General features: G+C 40.9%; 1 protein-coding gene across 1 annotated transcript in view; it reads left to right on the top strand.

Moving 5' to 3' along the window:
- The window catches only part of Eif3h (eukaryotic translation initiation factor 3 subunit H), a 71,410-nt gene extending 49,279 nt beyond the window's left edge, over positions 1-22,131 (top strand). The window contains exons 3-8 of the mRNA XM_050127788.1: positions 9,032-9,199; positions 10,677-10,776; positions 11,868-12,017; positions 18,474-18,594; positions 19,486-19,618; positions 21,874-22,131. Coding sequence (XP_049983745.1) covers positions 9,032-9,199; positions 10,677-10,776; positions 11,868-12,017; positions 18,474-18,594; positions 19,486-19,618; positions 21,874-21,971 — 770 coding nt within the window. The 3' untranslated portion in view covers positions 21,972-22,131. The remainder of the gene's footprint in view (positions 1-9,031; positions 9,200-10,676; positions 10,777-11,867; positions 12,018-18,473; positions 18,595-19,485; positions 19,619-21,873) is intronic.
- Positions 22,132-22,972: the final 841 nt, after the last annotated feature.

The raw sequence follows: 22,972 nt of genomic DNA, 5'->3' as shown, positions 1-22,972 counted from the left end.
TTATATTGTTAGGCGCACAGTAATACTCAGGATTACCTATTCCTGAAATTGGATTTCTGTAGCTTGTCCCTCTCTTATTGAATCTGTTCTTTATTGTATGGAATATAATTAGCTTATAGTTTTAATATCTAGAAGTATTTTTCCTTTTGTAATCTTTCTCATTGTAGATTGTTTTCTGGTCACATTCGTATTTATACACAGGAGTTTAGTTTCATGAGATGAATGTTAATGAAGTCACACTTTGTCTTTTGTGGTCAGGTACAATCTCCTTTGTCTTTCTGTTTTCTGTATTCCTAGTAGAGAAATGGAAAATCAGGACTTTATATAATACCTGGTTGTCAAATTAATCAAACCTTGTGTTCAAAAACAATTGATTTTGAACCCAGGTAAGTGTCAGTTCTTTGAGATTCTAATCTAAATATTTCCAAGCACCAGGTGATAGTGACAAGTTTTTGATTTCTTTGTGAGGTAATTTGCCATAGAACACTTGGGATTAATTATACTATTTAACCCTCCAGTGTTTTATTGCTGTCACTTGTGCTACCAAAATAATCAAAAGAAAATAATAGTAAAAATTATTTAAAAAAAAAACCAAAACTTCTGATCTTTCTCCTGGAGAGAGCTAGGAGCATTACTAGTTTTAGCCATTTCTTTATGGTGTTTGTTTTTAGGGTATGGGAGTAACCTAGGTTGTTTCCATGTAGCCATTTGTATCCTGACAGACTCATATTCTACCTTCTTTCTCTTTGTGCCTTGTGATTATTTTCTCATGCCATTATTTCCCCCCTAAGCTTTGAAATAATTTTGGCTGTGAAGAAAAACGACTTCTGCAGATGTTCTTGGCTGTATAAGCTAGTAAAGGAGTAGTAGACTAATGGCTCATAGTGTTCATGTACTGAAGAAGAAACTGGAAACAGTAGAATGGGAGTGATGGGCACTAAACTGCTTTCCTCTGGAAGTGCTCGTTCAGCAAAGGGCCATTTATATAGGAAGTCAGCTTCTGAACTTGCTGTCAATACCATGTTTTTGGAAGATGAAATCAATATTTTATAGGTGAAATTAAGAACGTGAAAAACAAATATGCTAACTGATGCACAATTAGTAAAAGCTCAGGTCATAAATTGGGGTTCAACTGAAGATCTGAAAAGCAAAACAGCCAACCACTGGCTCTTACCTCGACCTCAGTCTGAAAATGGTGATCCTGCCACCAAGAAGCTCAGAAGGAAACCATTCCTCTCTAGGACTGGGATTAAAGGTGTACGTCATTGTAGCTACTGGGATTAAAGGTGTGTGTTAGCATATTCTGGTCTGTAAAGACTGGTGTTGTCTGTGGGACTGTTTTACTCTTAGATCTTCAGGCAGGGCACTCAACTTTCCATTCCTTCAGAATTTTTTTTTTTTTTTCAGCCTCTAGTTTTAGTTCCTCATAGATGGCTATAAATGTGAAGGAGATGCCACCTGCCTTTTGAAAGGAATTCATGTGATACTTTTGTCCACACCCAGAGAGATTATCGTTTGGTCTGCCTTATACCGTGTAGTCATTTTGTAATAGTTTTTCATGGAGTGAAGAATCCGTGTCCTTGATTCTGTGTGTGTAAATTAATTTTGTACACAAATGTCAAGTGACATTAACTTTCCAGTGCTCTTGTATTTACTTAGTGAGTACATTTTCATAACCCTTAAACGCAATTTATTGACTATATTTTATGACCTGATTAAAAAGACATTGTGTGTTACAGAATGAAGATGTGATTTTTCTCTTCCTTTTCTTCTAGTTCATGGACACACCAGCACCCCTCTCAAAAAATATTTTAGATATTGTCAAAGGCTCTAAGTAGTTTTAAAGATAAACTAGAGTCACCCTCTCACCTCCCTCTATTTCCTGTCCCCAGCCTGACATTTAAAGGAAATTATTTTGACAAAATTCAAAATCAGTTTAAGGAATATATTTAACCACTCAGGACAAAGCAGTATTTTGACATTTCTTTTGGTGGATTTTAGATAAAGAAGAACTTATATTGAACATTTTATTGTGAAAAATTGAGCCATTACCAAAATTCATAAGCCATCATAGGAGTGGCATTAATAACAGATGTGTTAATTGAAACAAGTGATGGATACATGGTACAGACGGGGGGAAGAGACTATGGAACTTTTGAGAAATCTGTATATTCTATAATTCTCTCCATTTAAAGTAGATTGTATTTAATTCTTTTTTCAAATGCACATTCTGTTTGCTTAAATCTACATCTGCTACTAGCTTTGAACATTGCCTGGAACGTATGTGCGGCTTGGCAGAAAGTCTCAATGTGAAAAGGAAAGCACAGAATGAAGTTTGTCTTGCTAAATGCTCACAGGCTGTGAGTGCTCCTTGGCATCCTTTGGCGCTGCAGGGAGAGAGGCTTGTAATTGTTTTCTCAAAGTCCTCTCCAGCCACAGTGCCTGGACAGATAGGTGATGCTCTGCGCTTTGACAATATGACAGTATTTGTTGAAATCACTGGTTTGTTTCAGGGCCATTGTATGGCTTTGCTTGTTTTTAAAAGCTGTTTGCATCTTCTGACTGAGTTTTTTGCTGTGTAATGTGTGGTCCATTGCTGACTGTCTCCCTGCTTGTTCTGAGCCAGTGTTTAATGACAACTCAATCTTGACCCAAGTTTCAAAAAATGTAATGTCTTGGGAGTCTGGTTTCACATTGCTTTGGCACCTAAAAGTCTTTGGTAGTAGCCTCACCAACTTCTTACTGGCTGTTGATTGGTAGAGTTACCTTGTGCACGAGAAGCCATGGTGACTTTTCTCTGTAGCTTCTAGTGCGTGTCTGCTGCACTTTGAGTCAGATGTCGATAACCACGTTCCCCAGCCAAGGCCTGGGAGTGAGGGACTGCCTAGGTTTTAGAGTCAGAGTCTGAAGGCAAGTTGAAGTCAAGGCTGTGGTAGACCACTTTTCTAAAACCTTTCCATGATTGCGATTAGCACGTTATAGTTATTTTGAGTTAGAATATGTGTAGGCCATTTGGGAAGTCGAACTAGTAAATGATTAGTCAGGGCTGGTGTCTTTTCTCATGCCTAGATGTATCCTTTCCCATCCAGGCTCTACCTGTGGGTTTCTTTTATATAATATTGCCATTGAGACAGTAGGCCTTTAAAGTGATTTTTACTTTTTAAAATTCAGGTTGATTTGGTCTTCAGGAGTTCCTTAATAACACATCTGTGCAACTTCTTCCTCCCAATCTGCTGGACAGACTAGTTTTTGTTTTCATTGTGCTACAGCTTTATTTGATATTTAGGTCATCCAGCATAGTCATCTGTTCCCATCCAGCAGTGAGGAACGGTTGCACAAGTGTCTCAGGCAGTGGGGGTAGTAGGGGTGCTCGCTGCTCAGCTGATGACCTGAGTTCAGTCCACACGACCTGAATTGTGGAGGAAGAGAGCCTTGACTTCTACACGCACACATACACACAATACACAACCTTGAAAAATGGTATAAAAGAGGTGTTACTTAAATGTGAGTGAGGAATTGGAGGTGAAGGGAGACCATTAGTAATTCCGGAGTGACGATCCTCTCGTCCATGTGATGGGCTGCCAGAGCTGCTCCCGATGCAGCAGCCCAGTGTAAGGTGACGTTTACTTTCAGAGTTCTCTGATTTTAAAAGATAACAAAAAGCACTGGCATTTTTATTTTTTATTTTAAGAGTAGTTACTGGGCAGCCTAAGGGCAGTTGTAGCTCTGGGTATTTGAGTTCTCCCTGGAAAAGTGGATGTGAGTGTGGTAGTGCCAGACCTGGAGCAGCTACTAGTGTTGCCCCAGGTTCTCTGTTGCTCAAGAAGGCCTAGGCCTAGATAGTTAAGACGATGGTAGGGGTTGTCGTGATTTGTAAGGCTTTGACCCTTATAATAATAAGCTGCTCATATTATGGCAACACCTCTCTTGTATCTGTGTATAGACTTTATAGACTTTGTATTAGTAATCTGAGCTGGCTTAGTAATAACTACCAGCTTGCAACATTAATTTGCTGCTTGCTGCTTTTTTTCCAGTTGGTTAGACATTTATTTGCCTTGCTTTTAAATAGTTAATTGCATTTTCTTCATTGTGTGGAGGAGCTAGGAGTGTGTAAGTGAGCATCTGTGGAGATCAGAAGGCAGCTTAGAGGAGTCCATTGGTTCTCTTTTCACCCTGTGGGTCCCTGGGATAGAACTTAGGTGCCACCAGGCTTGGCAGCTGCTGCCCTTACCTGCTGAGCCAACTCTTCAGTCTGAGTGTTTTATTTTTTTAAGCTAAGAATATTTTAAATGTTCTCCCCTAGACTTCTTATAATGAAATTCTAAGCCCTTTTCTTGAACATTATCATCAATTTAAAAGTAGTCTCTTTTCCGAAGGATTTTCCTGTTGCCGTTGTTCCTTGGAAAATTCCCAGGAACCCGTAGCCATTAATTCAGAAGTGAATACCATTGGATGACTGCTTTTACTGCTTCTTTATTAAAGAGACATTTCCACCCAAGATGGAAGTGTCTGGCCATGGACCAGCTTTGAGAAGTTGGCAGCTTGTAGTTTCGGTGGTCTGCACGAGTGCAGCGATGGCGAGTTATGGCTGTTTATTAGGGGCCCTTCTTCATTTTCTCTTGTTTCCTTTGGACTTGACCTTCTTCCTTCTGTTGTGAGCCACTGTCTACATTGGAATGGCTAGATGTAAGCTAGGATTCAGTCATGTTTCCCAGAGCTGTGCGCTATAACTTGGCCTCACCCACATACTTTGGGGCTTCTCTATTGAACTTTTGTTTATACCTCAGTGGATTCCATGCTCACCTTATCTTCTCACTGCTGGTGGACTAGCACAGCCGCAAAAGCAGCTGTGTTAACTTAGCAGTCAGAATCCAAAATGGCCATTTTTGTTATTACCAGTGTAAAGCCTATTGTAATGGCCGTGCCACCTCTTCGTGATTGGTTTATTATGTCTCCACAGTGAGGTAAGTGGGTGCCAGCTACCGTGCTCTAACTGAGTTGACAGATGGTGGGTACTGGGAGTGTTGCTTTGGTCTTGAGGTTAGTGGTACTGTCCATCGTTTAGTTCTACTTAGTTTTAGCAACAAACTTTTTGGAAATTGGGTTGGGAGGAAGAAAAACTAAGTGAGGAGATAAGGACCACACGTCTCTGTCAACATGAGAACAAGTACAGTCCTTAAATATCTGCAGATAGACTTGGTCCACATGACTATGTGTGAGCTCTGTGTGGTTCTTCTGCTTGCACATGGTAGGAGCATCAGTCTCTAAGTGGAATCCAAGTGACCTCTCTCAGTCAGCACATGGATGGGACCTCTGCCTCAGCTTCACAGGAGAGCTACCTCACGTACACTAAAGAATAACCACTATTCCTTCTGCCTACACAGCCACAGTCTTTGTAAAATGCAATGCATGTATTTAGTTTGTGACTTGCTTTTGAGTTGAGACTCTCTTTGTAGTCCAGGCTGGCCTCAAATTTGAGATAGGATCCCCCTTGCTTGCCCTTCTGAGTGGTGGAGGCATTTCAGCATATTATAACATGTGATTTCAGAATTCTGACATTTTGTTTTTCTTTGATTTTGTTTTTTTTTTGAGGCAGGGTTTCTCTGGGTAGCTTTGGAGCCTGATCTGGAATTTGCTCTGTAGACTAGGCTGGCATTGAACTCACAGAGATCCACCCGTCAATGCCTCCCAAGTGCTGGGATTAAAGGTGTGTGCCACCACTGCCTGGCAGAATTCTCAATTCTTAAAATTAAATCATGAGCGCAGTCAGAATGGGTGAAGCACAGATTTTGTTGTAAAATTCCAGTAGACTGGAATGTTTTGTTTGTTCTCATGGTTTTGGGGTTTCTCCGTACTTCTCCGACTGGCCTGAAGGCTCACTATAGAGATCAAGATGATGTTCAAGTCAGCAGTCGATCCTCTTGTCTCTGCTTCCCCAGTGTTGGGCATGCAGTGCCCTCTGTAGAATTCCGCAGAGCAGCCTTGTTCATCCACTGCCCATGCTCTTGGCCCTTTCATTTTTATAGTCATAAAGATAGTTAGTGACTTGTGAAGGAATATGTTCAACCTCCAGAATCTTAGCATTCTCTGTTGGAAAAGAGGTCACATTGTTCCTTTGTTCCTGCCGTGATAAATAATCAGCGTTCCTACTCTTAGTCCCTAGATTCAGTTATGCACCCAGTAGCCCTGGGGCTTGTGTCTCTGACTCTTTCTGTTTAGAGAAGAACTTCATCCTTATTGGTCTTTTTGGAGGGCCTGTGGAATAGGGAAGAGTGAGGGGAGCTGGACACTGGAGTTTTGCTACTGATCTTAGAATTTTTTTAAACTCTGTGAGGTATTCTGAAAATGCTTTTGTAAAATCCATTTTATCCAAGCTATTTGAGGGGAGTCTTAGTTAGCTTATAGACTTTTTTTTTCCAAAAAATGCATTTTTATTTAAGTTGTAATGCATGCCTGCTTTAGCTAATAGACAAGTCATTGTTTATAATTAGCATATCCAATGAACAATGTGGAGCCTTAGCATTTTGACTGGGATAAGTTCTCAGATGTCTTTAGAAATGAAAAAACTAAAGATCAGAGACAGCAAGATCCCCACAGGGAAAATGTCAGAGCTGGCAGGAGCACTCTTTTTTCTTCTGCTCTTCCAAGTTGGTAGATGGCACTAAGGCTCAGCTACTCACTAGCACATGTGTGGTGGATGCTCTTGTACTAAGGCTCAGCCACTCGTTGACACTGCTTTTCAAGTACTGATGTGGTGTTTGTTTTTTAATGGTATTTGTTGTCGACTATTTGATAATTCCTCCGTCTCCTCGTCACTTTGGTTTTAAAACAATCTAGCAAATTTCATTTTATCTCCCATTTTACTGGTAGTATTAAGGTATTTATTTGTAAGTTAAATTTGATTAAAATTTGTCAAATAAGTTTATATTAAGAGTCTCATGCTAGAGACCAAAGGAATGATTTGGGTTGTTGAGGGAGAATCTGTTAAGTTGGATGAAGGAATAGGATAGTGAGGTGTTTCTTACATCACAGAAAGAGATAGTACTAAGACAAAAATACTTGATATAAGGTTATTGATTTGGTTGTAGCTTGCTAATTTACTTTTAAAAAAAGATTAATTAGGTAACTATTGAACTGAGAGCCTTCCATGTTCTAGGAGGATGCTCTACCACTGAGCTTTCTCCAACCTCGTTGTGGTGCTTTTAACTGTGGTTTAGAATGTAACATGGGTTTTAGGGCTTTTTTTCACACATTATTTAGAAAATTGCAAAAGATACAGAATTTATAAAAGGTATAGCATATTATATACCTTCTTTGCCATACCCTTTACTTTTTTGTATGTATGTATGTATGTATGTATGTATGTATGTATGTATGTATGTATGGGTACTTTGAGTATATGTGTGTATATGCACCTCTTGCATGCCTAGTGCACATAGAGGCAGAAGAGGCCATCCGATCCATGGAACTGAAGTTAATGGAGTTATGGATGGTTGTAAACCACCATGTGTGTGCTGGGAACTGAACAGAGGCCACCTACAGGAGTAACAAGTGCTCTAAACTGCTGAGCCGTTTCTCTAGCTCCTCCACCATACCCTTTAAATAGGAACAAAAGAAGTAGTCCAGCCAGAGAATAATGAATGAACTATCTGACTTTGGAGAGAGTTGTTTGCTTTTGTGTGCATCTTAACAGCAGTACAGCATCCACCCCTTGCAGATTTACTGTGGAATGAAATTTGGTTCTTCCAAAGAATGATAGGTGTATTGTGTTTGGGTCGTTTCTACAAGAGGTAGATGCTCTTTGACAAAAGTCTATTAATTTCTTTGCCTAATAACATGTTGGAAAACATTGTGATCTGAGTCTTGTTTGATTTTTCTTTTTTGAAACCATAGTGCTCTGATGAGAGGGATAGCAATAATAAAATTTTTGGTAAAATTTGATAGTTTTGAAAATGAAGTTGTCAGGCTCAGTGTTAAGCAGTTAAGCTACTCTATGCAACCATGCCTTCATTCTTCATTATAGAAATAGCTCGGCTAGTGTGTTGACTATAAAACTTTTCTCTATTTTATATTAAGTGTACATTGTTAGGATGTAATGTTTATTTTTAAAGATTTATTTTTATTGATATGTGTGTGCATGTTTGTATGCATGTGTGTATGCACTCGCAGAGCAAAGAGGGTGTATAATTCTCCTTAGAGGTGAAGTTAGAGCCAGTTGTGAGCTACCGTGAATGCTGAGAGAGAACTAAGAGAACTAAATTCAGTTCTCTTAACCTTTGAGACATTTCTCCAGCTCTATATTGCTTTTTAAAGGCATTTATTACTTTATGAATTTGTGCCTCTTTTTCTAGTACTACTACTTTAAATAAATAATATATATTATACTCATTAATTCAGCAAAAGGAAAAGTCATCACAACTTTTCCTTGTATACATGGTGATTAAAATACAACCAGTCTAATAAAAATCATCTACTAATACAAATGAATACAAAGAGAAGAATAGAGAATGTCTTTTTAAAAGTAAGTATATGCAGTAGGGGGCACTAGATGAAGGCAAAAATGAATTCTTATGTTGAAGCAGCTGTAGCCTGTGTCTGGTTCATATGTAAGTCGTGTGTAATTGTTTTCCCTTAGTTTTCTTGATGGATTTAGTTCTTAGTTCCAAAAGTTACATGTGAAGGAGACAATAACGGCTCTCACCATCAATTCAGATGAAGCTATTACAGTCTAACACTTGTATACCTTTTCCTTATACATTTACTGTTTTTAGGGTTTTAGAAAAGAGAAGTATGAGCTACAATTAATAATTCCTTGTTTATAATAAGACATTAACTTTGTATTTCTAATACCTTTTGTATAAAATGTGATTTGTTAAATAACAAAAGGAAAAGACCAATTATTTGAAGTGATTTGAAAATGTTCTCTTTTTGTGTAAATGAAAAAGTCTTATTTTTAATGTTAGTGGCATCACTAAATGCTTTGCTTTTTGTTTGGTGAGCTTTGTATGAATTCCGCTGCTGTGTCTTCTAGTTCAGTATCAGATGGAGATGATGCGAAGCCTTCGCCATGTGAACATCGATCACCTCCACGTGGGCTGGTACCAGTCCACGTACTACGGCTCGTTTGTTACCCGGGCGCTTCTGGACTCCCAGTTCAGCTACCAGCATGCCATTGAGGAATCTGTCGTCCTCATTTACGGTAGTAGGAGGCTCCTTTATTATTCTTTTCCTCCCTTAATATTATTACTGCTATTTTTGCTTTCTGTCTTTCTGCCTCTTGGAGCAGTGCTGGCAGGCCCTCTCAAGTAAATATCAGCCCCGTTCTGCAGCAGCCTCAGCAGCAGCTACGTCTAGACAGGGTTTCCTTCTTTCTGTTTATTTTTCTTGCTATCAGAGCCCTGATGTGTACGTTTTGGAATGCTGGAGTAGCTGCTTCATTTTTTTCCTCATCTCCCTCCCTCCTTGCAGGGGCTGGTGGAATGAGACCAGATGTCTAACAAACCCCGATTGCTGGCGTGTCTGGTTTTGTACGTGACTGACCAATCATAATACAGTGTGCCAAGTTTTCCTTTCCTCCCCCCCCCCCTTTTTTTTAACCTCTGACAGCAGCATACAAAACCTGGACTGTTTCTTAGCACAAAGATTTTTTTCTTTTCGGCCTATTTAATGGTGTTTCCTCAAGCTCTCCAGACCAGATGTTCTGTGCTATATCAGAACCGTAGGCAATTTAACAGCTTTATAGCCTCCCCCTTCCCAAACACTCACAGTTTGCCATATCTGGCAGACTTGCATATAGTTTCCAGCTGAGAAGTAAATGTAACGTCCTGAGTATCTGTCAGAAAAAATACTAATGAATACGATCAATCTTATGAGCTGCCCTGAAATTGTTTCAGTGTGTTAGCAATTGGATTACAGGGAGAACAAGTTGTTAAAGGGCACTTAGATTGGCTGGAAACATTGCATCATCAGACCTTGATGAATTTTCCACTTGCTTCAATCTATTTTGGTTTTCATTTTATCACCTATTGCTAAAAGTTTCACTGTGTTGAATTTCAGACAACATGAATGTTGACACAGGTTTTAGGCAGGCGTTGGCACACCAGAGCCGTTATCATGCAGCAAGTGCTCAGCTCCCTTCCTTGCGGACTGTTTAAGCAGTCAGTTTTGACAAAAATTTGTTTCTCTAAAACCGAAACGACACTTTGTGATAGCGCTTTGACATAGTGGTTTTGTTTTTACAGTCTGCCTAATGAAGAACCGTGAGCAGCACTCCCTGGGATGATGTGCTTTGTTCCCTGGCTGTTTGTTTTCAGTTTATTGATTGAAGGGCTATAGAAGTGTACACAGAGATTTTCTATGTTCAGTATTCATGAGTATTTTCTCTTGTTTATGCAAGACCTATAGAACATATCATACATTTAATTTTCAACAAGTTTTCTGGTTCTAGCTGAGGGATGGATTTGAAGGAATTCCACCTAGATTTTGACTCTTTGTTTTTGTTTTAAGGAGGAAGCTGTTCTGTTTTTAATCAGCTTCAAATTATGTACTGATTATTTATTTTGGTCTTCATATTTCAAAGCTTGTGTGATTAGTAACAGTGTCCTCAGAACTAGTACTGTACGAGCACTAACAGTGGCAAACTTCTCAGTAATACCTTTCTCTTTTTCTTTTTTGAGATCCCATAAAAACTGCCCAAGGGTCTCTCTCACTGAAGGCATACAGACTGACTCCTAAACTGATGGAAGTTTGTAAAGAGAAGGACTTTTCCCCTGAAGCGTAAGTGTTCCAGGCCCATGAGGCGTGCAGTAGAGGACTCTGTGTTTCCTCTAGAATTTCAGTTCGCCACATGTATTGAGTCCTCAGTTGGTCTATGGTATTGCCATTACTGTGCGGATGAAAAGTTTTCTGCATTGTGCAAGTGCCGCTTGATTTCCCTCTCCGCATAAATAGTTTAAAAACTACTCTGTGTGGAAAGTCTCATCTGCTGCTCTCACTGGCTGAATTCACTTAGTGGGAATTAATTAGCCACCGTATTTGAAGCATTCTCCAAGTGGTGGAATAAAGGAAGGTGAGAAGAGTGGTTAGCCACCATCAGAGTGCAAGCTGCAGTCTGCTTCTGCACCTCATGGCCTGTTTGACAAAGAAGTGGAATAAATCTCAGTGTTTCAAGCATTCAGAGAAAAAGTGGCTTATTGGAAATTTACGGGGTAACAAGTACACATCAGATTAAGTGTTCTGTGATCTGACTTTGTGGCATAAGAATATGCACATTTTAAAAATATTTAGAATTATTCTGTTATTGTGAAGTTTTTTTTTTTTTTAAACTTCTTACGAAACTTCATGCTGAACAGTTCATCTCTAGTTTCTCAGCTGGCCCCTAAAATAATGACATGTGTAGGTTGTTCAAAGCAAAGCTGACTCATGACCAGGTCTGAGTGTGGAGTTGCAGCCAGCCTAGGAGAAACTGTGTCCTGCACTTGGTGTGGCGTCCCCTGTGCCCGTTCTTGTGCGGTCACCCCTCAGGGGTGCAGACAGCACCACCCTTCCCTAGTTGCTGTGAGTGTAGATCACTTCACAGCTCACAGTGACCTCTCAGTGTCGCTGAAAACCTAAGAACTCCTGATTACACTGGATGAGCAAGTTCTTTTGCCAGGGACCTAATTTTCGGGCTTACAGCTCAGATTCAGATCATTTTTAAAGTTACTCACGTCACTGGACTTAGGCTTGGCAATCACCTTCCACCCCAAGCCCCTAAAAGACGAATGAAGCAAAGTCTGTGGAGAGCGCGGTGATGGGTGAAATGTGGGAAACACCCAATTAGCACAGTGCTGGCCGTCAGCCTCAAGTGTCTTTAACGTGCTTCACAGGTTGAAAAAGGCAAGCATCACCTTTGAGCACATGTTTGAGGAAGTGCCGATCGTAATTAAGAACTCCCATCTGATCAATGTCCTGATGTGGGAGCTCGAGAAGAAGTCAGCCGTAGCGGACAAGCACGAATTGCTCAGTCTTGCTAGCAGGTAAGTGACCCTTCCTAAGGAAAGTCCCCCATATTGCAAACAATTCTTTTGTGTAGATGGTCCTTGTGAAACAAGGAGAAATTACTGCAGAGCGCTTGGAGGTTACTAAGATATGGAAGAGCGTGTAGAGTTTGTCTTGCCCCGCTAGACCGTGAAAGCCATCAGTGATCTGTTGTGAGGACCCTGGGCTGCCTGCCTTACTGTGCCATTTGGACCCTGGTAGGGAGGGGCTGTGGAAGTTGAGTTTGATATTGTTGACTGTACTCGATCCCAAGAGACAGGCATGCTGCTCTGTAATCCCTGATGTGCTCTGAGCAGAGAAAGACACTTCATTTGACTGCAGTGGCCCTTGTACAAACGGAGACCTCCCGAGCAATAGACTTGCAGCTATCAGAGCATGTGACCAAAATTAGCATTTTTGATCCTCATTGGCTTTTGCTGTTTTAGAAGTTACATTGAGGATGCAATTTCCTCTAGTTTGTCTTTTAGCTGTCGAATTGGCAAGATAATATTTTTATTTTGCTATAATACTGATTGAGATGTCCTAGAACAAATTGTTTCTGAAATTACTTTTCATCTCCCTAGGTCCCCAAATTCTTACCTTTTTTTTTTTTAAGTCACATGCCAGGCAGGTGACTGCTTCAGTCCCAGTCCTCTTAGGAGAAGTGTTGGTGAACTCACAGAGAGCTCTTTCACATGCCCTTTTCGGCTTCAGTGGTTGTCCTTTGTGGTAGAAGGAGGCATCAGTAGACATATTATATAAAACAATCACACGGAGTCGATAGTCGGTGACTGAAAGAGACAGTTTCCCCTCAACTCCTAAGTGGCTCTCTCACTGGGTAGCTTAGGTACTCAAAATCCTTCTCCCTTACACTATAGGGTGTATGCCACCATACCTAGCTAAGGTATATTTTCTTAAGCAATCGGTTTGTAGCGTAGCAGAACTTCAGTTGTTTGTCAGATTTGTAGTTATCATTCAATAGGAACTTGTTAGACAAATGAAAAGCTTTGTAATTGTGAGAGGAACAAAGGACAGGAAACCAGCATTCTCTGTGTTCTGTGTGAGCAGCACTGTAATTCAGGTAACATTGTCCATCACATTAATCCATCACAAAGGCCACTGGAAAGGCCTTGAAGGGCAACAAGATGGAAACCTAATGGTAACCAGAATGCTAAATGATACAGCCAGGTTTCAAGGACCCAAAGAGTGTACTGTTTAGTTGCAAAGCTATTTTTATAACAGTCCTTACACTTGTCTGAGAAGATCAGATTTTTCTGTTGTTTTTACAGAGATACTCAGCACACCTATAGTTAAAGAATCAAGCTAAGGACCCACTTTAAAGGCATTTGAGGTTACAGTTTGATGTCCTAGTACAGTTGTATAATTCCACGTCTTCCCTTCTTCCCTTTCTGTATCAGGCATAGAAGACAACACAGCCTTTGTGCAGCTGTCGGGTCTCCAGTGAGCCACTCTGTAATTGCTGTTGTTCAACAACAGTTGTAGTAGCCAGGAATATTACCCTAGTTTGCTCCATCACCAAAAATCTCCAAACACTGTTTTGTTATGGCTTTATCCTCTGTATTGTTGTGACTTTGAAAGAGAGGCCTCTGCTTTCCCTGTTGTTCAAGGGTAAATTAGTGTTGTGGGGCAGGAAACAATGCCTACCTATCCTATACCTGTGAGTCCTTAGATAAAGCCAGATAATACCAGAGTGTACATTTTGTATATCCTCATTAATTTGGGGCATTAGTAGAATAGTAAGATACCTGGATATGTGCCTTTTCCCTCTCTCCCTCCCTCCCTTCCTAGAATCCTGATTAGAAACTTTTATTCCTTGGATATTAGGTTTATTTTCTCTTCCATGACCCATATGTGGGTGTGAGTTCTTTCATTTACAGTTAATTTTTTTTTACACATGTCTAAGATGTGCAGTTCCTTTTGTTCAGAGCCTTAGTCGTGTACATTTTACTAGATGGGCATTCTAAATCAGTCTTTGTTAGTTCTAACATTTGTAGAGCACAGGCCTTGGGCTTTTCACACATGAAAAGCAATTCTCTCTCCTTCTTTTAGACAGTAAACTAGGAGTGAGCATCCTATATTAAGGATAATAAGCATGAACTGATGCTTTGGGGAGAGCCGGCTTCACACTGTCGTGGTTCACATCTGTTTAAGTTATCTATTTTCAGTTCTTTGTTTCCTTGGCAATAAAAGACAGAACTGTGTTATAGAAAGCTCCTTGCAGGAACTCCCTATTTCCTTACACTGGCTAAACCAATACTGAAAAGATTGCCTCAGAAAATTGCTCCTGGTGATGGATCTGATTTTCTGTGAATGGTATCTGAAATTGGTATGAAATGTTTGTTAATTGCGGGTGCCTATACACTATCTTTTTGAGTATGTTTCTAAAGACCACTGTTATGGTATATGTGTTGCCGTATCTTTGATGGCAGTCTTTTACTGTGATTGCAAAAACTTTTTAGCACATGGCTTAACAGTTGAAAGACATCAATGGAAAGTAAGATTTAGGAATTTGGGAGGGTGGTTTTTGTTTTCTTCCTCCTCCTTCATATGAGTGTGTGTGTGTGTGTGTGCGCGCGCGCGCGTGCGCGTACTCAGGTGCTCTTGGGGGGCGGGGGGGGAGGTAAGAGGTGTCAGATCCCCCGGAAACTTGAGACACAGTTGGTTATGATCCACCCTACATGGGTGCTGGGAACTGAACTTGATTTCTTTTCCAAAAAAGCACATAGTCTTAACCAGTGAGCTACCTCTCTAGCCCCAGCAAGGCCCATTTTAATTTTTGCATTGCTGAAGTGAGTGTAGCTAGTTTCCAGGATTAATCGCTTCTCTGCATTACCAGCATTTCTCTTGCTCTCTGTTTAATCTCCCACCCCCACCCCACCCAATAACCCTCCTCCCCCCTCACCTAAGAGTGTGTCTTGCTTAATAATCAGTCATGTGAATAGTGTTTCTCATACTTGTCATAGTTCTGGTCTTTCACTGTTGAAATGTTTGCCCCCAGGCAGTTCTACCCTGCCCCCAACTTCTATGCCTTCACTGAGTTGAGGGACTCCAAGTGTCCATCTTCTGCTTAGATTTTTATTTCATATCATTCCTAGTTTACTGTCATTGCCAGGCCTTCTCTGTTGCAGAAAGAATAACCTTGACTTCATGCTATTATTCTCCAACTTTTCACCCCTTCCTCGTTTTGTGTTTAAATTTCTTGATAGGGTTTTCTGTCACTGTCTTTATCTCCTTATTTCCCACTGCCCCCATACTACAATGTATGTTGTTGGAACTTGTGGTAGTTTAAATGTAATTGTCCCCCATAATCTCTGTGAGGAGGTGTGACTTTGTTGAAGTAGGTATGGTCTTGTTGGAGCAAGTGTGTGATGGTAAGGGTGGGAGGACTTTGAGGTTTCTATTCTCAGGATACCACCCAGTATCTCAGTGGACTTCCTGTTGCCTGCGAGATGTAGCACTCTCCGCTCTAGCACGTCTGCCTGCACGCTATCACATGATGATCATGGACTGAACCTCTGAAACTATAAGAAGACATCGCAATTAAATGTTTTCTTTATAAGAGTTGCCCTGGTCATGGTGTCTCCTCATAGCAAGGGAAACCATAAGACAGAGCTTTCACCAAAGTTTTAAAAATTTGTTTGTCCCTGGATACCGTCCATCACTTGACACTGAGTACTGTTGGCTAATTCTATGTGGGACTCTTCCTTTGGGATCCACTGATTCAGTAAAGGTTGCTTTTTATACACAATGAATTCTCTTGCTCACCCCCCACGTTAGTGCTGTTCTGGATCTGTCTTCCCTGCCATGTACCTTGAGGGGTGACCTCACCTTATTTCCATCAACTTTTTCTACTTCATTACCTTTCCTTGACTTATTTTGGTCTTAAAACTTACTGTTTTTTTTTTTTCTCATTTGTTTTAATTTTTTCGTACTTTTAATTCCGTTTTCAAAATCGTTATCTTGCTGTGTGCAGACATGATGCTCATATTGCTCCTTTGAAGTCTTTGCCGGGTTCTGTTGTCTTTGGATGGGAGCCCAGGATTACAAAGGTCTGGTGCGTGTGCTGCCCACCTCTGCACTGCCCTAATGCTCTTGTCCCCAGTTCTCAGTGGATCTCCTTCCATGCACCTCCTCTTTCTCACTGGGGTCCCAGCACCTGCAGTATACTTTTCCACTCTCTTGCCTGCCTGCCACCATCACCAAAACCCCAAACGTCTTTGTCAGATCATGTGGGCGGGTCTGACTTTATCCCCAGCCTCTGTTGTGCTCCAGCTCTTGGCCGCACTCCTGTGCTTGTCTCAGCGCGGTGTGCAGAGTGCGGCGGCGTCTCCCAGATTAACCCTGTTGTCTAAGGCACTGAAAGTGTTGAAGGAACGAGTGTGAGATGCAGTATTGTAAATTAATCCTGAAGTTATTTGGGAAGCAATGTGACTGATCAGTGGTTCTGGACATTTGGTTAGCTACCAGGGAAAAAAACCACTCTCATTCCTCATCTTGCACCATATGCCCAAACACTTGAGTCTGGGTGGATTAAACTCAAACTATTAAGAAATTAGAAAACAGCAACAAATACCCAATTCTCATAGAAGAAATACTTTTCAAGTTAAAAATTTCAATGAACTATTATAAATGTGAATTAAGTATTAGTATTAAAGTAGCACTTGAATCCAGCAAAACACCAGCAGTAAGGAGGAAGGGCAGGAAGATGGGGAAGGTTGATTCAAGGTAAACCTCATTGACAAGTATGAGGCCAGCTTGGTCTCCGTGAAACACTGCGGGGAGAAAAGAAAAGGGGAGAGGAGGGAATGAAGATAGAAAGAGATTAGGCAGGTGGAGTTACTGAGTCAGAGTTGTCTAAGAACTGCTTGACTGGAATTAAAAAGTAGATTTATTCACCCACACACATCTCATTCTGTTATAATACCATTTAAGAAAGAACCCAAACTTTCTAATTTTCTGGTTACAGATGGAATCCATAATTTAGTTAGCTTTACTTTGATTTGGTCCCAAGCTTCCCAGCCTGTTTCTTCTTGAACCAGTTGGCTGCTCAGACCAGGAAGCTGAGCCACCAGCACCCCGCTCCTCTGTCATACCGTGTGTAAAGCGGCAGTTGTGCTCACTGGGCGTGGGCAGGCTAAGGTCATTTTCCCCTGGGATGGCCCATCACTAGTTGTGGTTCTATTTTATGTTTTGGTGTTTAAAGACATAGATCTACCTGACTCTGCCTCCCAAGTGCTGGGATTAAAGGTGTGGACCACCACAGCTCCTATTTTTAACATAGACACGATTACATAATGCTAACCATTTTAAAGGAAGCAGTCTTCATTAGTCTTTAATTGGCCAGGATGCTTTCACACTGTAGTCGAAAGATTCATTCCCACAAACCACGTGAGCAGACCGGAAGGGAGGTTTGATGCCTCTGGGCTTCTTGGGTTGTTGTTGCTTTTAAATTAAATGGATTATAAGATGCCTATTTCTTGCCTGTCTTCGGGCCTTCATCACTTGTACTTGTCTTTTCTCTGGAACATATTTTTGGCATAGTTGACGCCTAATCCTCTGTTTTCAGGCTGCCATCTCCTCAGAGATACTCTGACATACTATCTAAAGCGTCTCCTCAGCTCTCCAGTTACAGGTCCAGTGAAAGTGGAGACTCTGTGTGTCTGATGCCTTGCTGTCTCCCTCTTTCCTGTGACTGAGACTACCATGTAATAAACATTAGCAAATGTCTGTCTGTCTGCAGCAGGCGAATGGAGCACTGGTTGTCAGGCCGCTGCTGCTGGAGTGTGTGTGTCAGTTGTCCAGGTTTCCTTGTGGCAGCAGATGTTTGCAGGCAGCAGTGGTGTGTATTGTGATCATTCTGTCGATCACTAGCATACCTCTACAAGAAGTTAGGAACTGAACTGCATTGGAAGTTTCTGGAAAGAAAAGTATAAAAGACTACGTACCAGAATTCTAGGAATGGTGAGAGACAGAGCTTCGTGCAGTGCGGAGCAAAGGCTGGAGTTGTGTTTGGAGCCTGCTAGACAAGAACTGCAATTGGAGGAGCTTTACTTGTTCATGTGTTCTTTTCTGGTGACTGTTGATTTAAAGTTTCTGGACAAGAGGGGAAGGTTTTAAGGGAAAACGTTCAGGAGTACAGAGTTTAAATTAAACTTGGACTTTTAAAAATGCCCACTGTAGATGTCTCACTCGCTATGCTGAACCTGGCCCTCATCCCCATGCTCTGACAGGAAGAAACAGAGCTAAGGCCGACACTCCTGGTGATGCTTGAGGTTGACTGGGGAACTTAGTACAGACTCTGACTATCGGCTGCCTCTGTTTCTACATAAGTATGGGCTCGTGCCTTTAACAAAAGGCAGGTTCGGTTAACATCTCTGAACTGTTCAGAAAGGAAATAGCCTGAAGACTGCATGCCAATGCACCTTATTTTTCAGCAATCATTTGGGGAAGAATCTCCAGTTGCTGATGGACCGGGTGGATGAAATGAGCCAGGACATAATCAAGTACAACACGTACATGAGGAACACCAGTAAACAGCAGCAGCAGAAACATCAGGTGGGTGTGGTTTTCAGGAGACTCTAGTAGTCATCCATCTTTAGGTGCAAATGCTTCAGGTGTCTCTCTCAGAATTGTTGGGAAAGCGCTGGCTGCTAGCCTGATGACTATCGTGTTTAAAAAATATTCTTTTATACTCTTACTTATTTACGCCTTATACTTAAAATACCTGACTTACAGAGAGCAGGCTGTTTGGCTGAGAGTGTAATGCCAAGGTTATGCAAATAGGTGATACATTATTGAGAAAACCAGAGGCAGAAGAGGGCCGCAGAGTCACAGCTCATTTCTTCCCTAACTGTAATTGGTTTGGTAGTGGCTCATTGCAGCGTACTTAGCAATCTTCAGTTCATTTAAAAACTGAGCAATTGTGATTAAGAGCAAGCAATTTTGATAGGAAATAATAGACCAACTGCTGTGAAATAGATAGTATGGTCCAGATAAAAACCTAGGGTTACCCGAATATTCTCATATGCACATACACAGTCTTTTGTGCATTTAATTTTTTCTTTATTCATGTAACCTGATGGCCTCATGACTTTCATGGTGTCTTGTGTTACTGTTTTTATTACTGTAGTGTTCTTAGCCTTTGATTCATAGATAAGTTGACTCTGGAATGTTTATCTGTTAAAATGGTGTTTAAATATGACCACTTTGCTAAAATGTCTTATATACTAGGTGTTGTTAAACACACTATGCTAAGCACAGCTAAGTATTTCTGACAGTGTTATATTTAAAAAAAAAAATCTTAGCATCAGTTCACATATATAGTGAATTTCAAAACACATGGTTTTGCCACATTTGAATGGAGAAGACATGTGTGCGCTCATTTGTGTGCACAAGGTCTTTGTTTTCTTGATTAAGAAAAATGAATCATTTTCCCTTTGATTTTAGTACCAGCAGCGTCGCCAGCAGGAGAACATGCAGCGCCAGAGTCGAGGGGAGCCCCCACTCCCTGAGGAAGACCTCTCCAAACTCTTCAAGCCCCACCAGGCCCCTCCCAGGATGGATTCGCTGCTCATTGCAGGTATTACTGACCGCGGGGGACACATGTGGCTTCTTGTCTTCTTTAGAGATCAGTACATAATAAAAAATTCCCAAACAGTCATAAAAACTAGTGTTTTATAAATAGTAAGGATTGAATTTGTGTCTAGCACCTGTAGTTTCTGTGGCTGAGAATTTGTAACCCTTTTGTGTCTTGGATCCTTCCACGGTTTCCCTCAGTATATGTGTATCGAAACACTTCTGAGCTGGCATTTTAAGCTTTCTAAAATAGATTTTATGTGTCGTATCGTAAATGGAAACCTAGACAAAGGTTTATACCCTCATAATGCAAAAGACCATGTGATTCAAGCCCTTCTCATCTCGTCCCATGGTGAACTGAAAAGGAGTTTGGAGTGTGAAGAAAATCCTGCCTTTTCTTTGACTATGGCAATGCAAAACGGAGCCTTCTTTGTGGGTATTTGGTTTTGGCATCTCCCTTCTGTGGGTGGATTTGTTTTGTTTGAGGTATGGTCTCACTGTGTAGTCTGGCTGGCCTCCGAAGTGCTGGGATTAGGGCATGTACCACCACTGTCCGGCAGTGTGGTTGATTTTAAAATATAGCACCAATGCTCTTACTTGGCTATAATATTCCTACAGAAATTGTAAGTTTGATTCTTCAGTCAGCTAGTGTCTTTGGGAACTGTATTAGAGTTAAAACATAAAAACTTACCTTCCACAATTTACTAATTGAGAGGGTGAAAATTCAGATTCTTTAAAACTCAATATTCATGGTTTCTGTGAGCACCATGGTGAAGGTGTCTGTGTGGTAGGCGGACTCCTTGTGCTTATTGTTAATTCATGGTCTTCCTTGTGTATCTGTAACTTGTACCGTAACCTGGCTCCAGGTCAAAGCGAGATGATGGCCCATAGTCCATAATCTGTAGTCTTAGCTGAATGATATGACTATCCCAGCTCCTTTAGGAACAGGACTTTTGAGTTCTTTCATTCTAACTTCTTGTGACATCCAGGCTCAGGATTATGTATTCTCATGGAAGTTCAGTCACCTATCTCAGTACAGTTGGACTGCAGTTTTAAGTTCGTTATAAAGGTTTTTGTTTTTTTTTTTTTTTAAATCTGCAGTTTTTAGATAAGAGGAACTGAGACATAGATCTTCCTTTAAGTCAAGTTCAAGTGGTTAAGTCATGTGTAGGTGTGCTAGCTTTCTGATATCAAAGTTCCCCTGACAACCTTTAAGAGGGCCGGGCCCTGGCTCAGTTGTAACCTAAGGATAGGATAGCACTCCTATAGGTCATTCCAAGCAAGGTGGCCATTCACATGTGGGCCTGGTGAACCCTGATAAGCTTCAGGTTTTCGTTATTTTTGTTACTCCTCTGCCCACTGAGGAGAGCTTGTGCTGCTTTCTCAGTTGTCTTAACATAATGTCGGTCCACTCTGAATAGTTAGTTGTTGATGGACAACGAATACATTGGGGCTGTGGCTGATGATTATTAGAAAGGTACCATTTTTCATCATTCTTTAGGCCGCCGAGAGTGGAGGATAGATTCTTTGGCAAAGATATTCTTCATCTTCTGTGGAAAAGTATCACTGGGTTTATTTTTTCTTTATGCAATTCTTGATTTTGATTTAAAACAATACAGGTGATTGGTGTAGGAGGTTAATGAACAAAGAAACTGCCTTGGCCTTTTGATAGGGCAAAACTTTGGTAGGCGGGGAAAACAGAACTGGAGGTTGGGAGAAAAAAAAGCAGAGTCAGGGAGATGCCATGGATCCTCTGCTTGAGACGCCGGTTAGAATCTTGCCAATAAGCCACAGCCACATGGCAATACACAGATTAATAAAAATGGGTTAAATTAAGAAGTAAAAAATAGCCAATAAAAAACTAGAGCTGGGGCTGGAGAGATGGCTCAGAGGTTAAAAGCACTGATTGTTCTTCCAGAGGTCCTGAGTTCAATTCCCAGCAACCACATGGTGGCTCACAACCATCTGTAATGAAATCTGGTTCCCTCTTCTGGCCTGCAGGCACACATGCTGACAGAAACCTATAACCAAAATAAATAAATAAATCTTTAAAAAAAAAAAACAACCTAGAGCTAATGGGCCAAGCAGTGTTTTGATGAATATAGTTTCTGGGTGATTATTTCAGGTTTAAGCTAGCCAGGCAGATGGGATAAACAAGTGGGTCCCCTCCCTACAACAGGTGATTTTGGTTTCAAGATTCTAGGAAAATTTTGCTGTTTGTTGAATATTAATTGTGATCTTTTTTTCTCAAATATGCAGGCCAGATCAACACTTACTGCCAGAACATTAAAGAGTTCACTGCCCAAAACTTAGGCAAGCTCTTCATGGCTCAGGCTCTTCAAGAATACAATAACTAAGAAGAGAAAGTTTGCAGAAAAGAAGTTGAGTGGAAAACTGTTGAGACTCCACCAGAGTGACTCTTGGAAAACTATATTTCTGTACTGCAGAGTGGAGAGGGGTTCTTTAATGTCACTGCTGCAATGTTTTTCTAACCAGTAATAAAACCTTGATTGTGCACTTGCCTGCGTATTTCATTTTGTTTTGATGTCTTTATTTCCAGAAAGATGAAAGAAGTCTTGACTAGAGGCTATACAAGCTCAGTCTTCAGGCGTTCAGCTCACATTCAGTGCATGCTCCTGTGGCATCACAGCTGTCCATCTGTCCGTCCTGTTACCCTTCTTCCTCCCCTCCTCCCTTCTTTCCTCTCCTCTTCCCACACATCACCCTTTCTAGGCAACTGGGCCTTCTTTTTGTCCTCTGCTCTGGAGGTCTGTGGGCACTTCGTGTACTTGCAGAGGTGTTCTTCCTTTTCTTCAGCTGGTGCACACCTGTTTCCCAACTCACAGACCACTGAGCAGAGGGATTTTAAACAGTCACTCTGTCAGATGATCATAGAAATTCATCTTTTGTATATTGTTTAGGACTCCATATTTATCTTCCTGTACTACAAATATAGCTGGAAAAGATTCATAGAGAGAGTAGGTGGAGTCAGGGAGAAGCCATGTAGCCACTGCAGGAGACAGATGCCAGACAGAACCTTACTGGTAGGCCACAACCATGTGATACATAGATTAATAGAAATGGGTTAATTTAAGATATAAGAGCTAGCTAGAAATATACATAAGCTAATAGGTCAAGCACGGTTGGATTTTAGTATAGTTTCAGTTCGATTATTTCAGGTCTGGGTGGCTGGGAAACAAGCAGCCTCCGCCTACAAGTGATGGGCATGGATGAGCATCACTGATTTCAAATCTTTTGGGTAGCGTCCAGAAGTAAGACCATTATATCCCTTAATGTAAATGTTTGAAAGATGTTTCCATTTTTTGAAGCTTAGAAATTGAAATGTGATTGATAATTA

Source organism: Alexandromys fortis, unplaced genomic scaffold (genome assembly GCF_014885135.2).
Source record: "Alexandromys fortis isolate MF-2015 unplaced genomic scaffold, M_Fortis_MF-2015_v1.1 scaffold_281, whole genome shotgun sequence".
In the NCBI taxonomy this organism is placed as follows: Eukaryota; Metazoa; Chordata; class Mammalia; order Rodentia; family Cricetidae; genus Alexandromys; species Alexandromys fortis.
The sequence above is the reverse complement of the archived record's forward strand: the minus strand, read 5'-3'. Positions and strand labels throughout refer to the sequence as shown.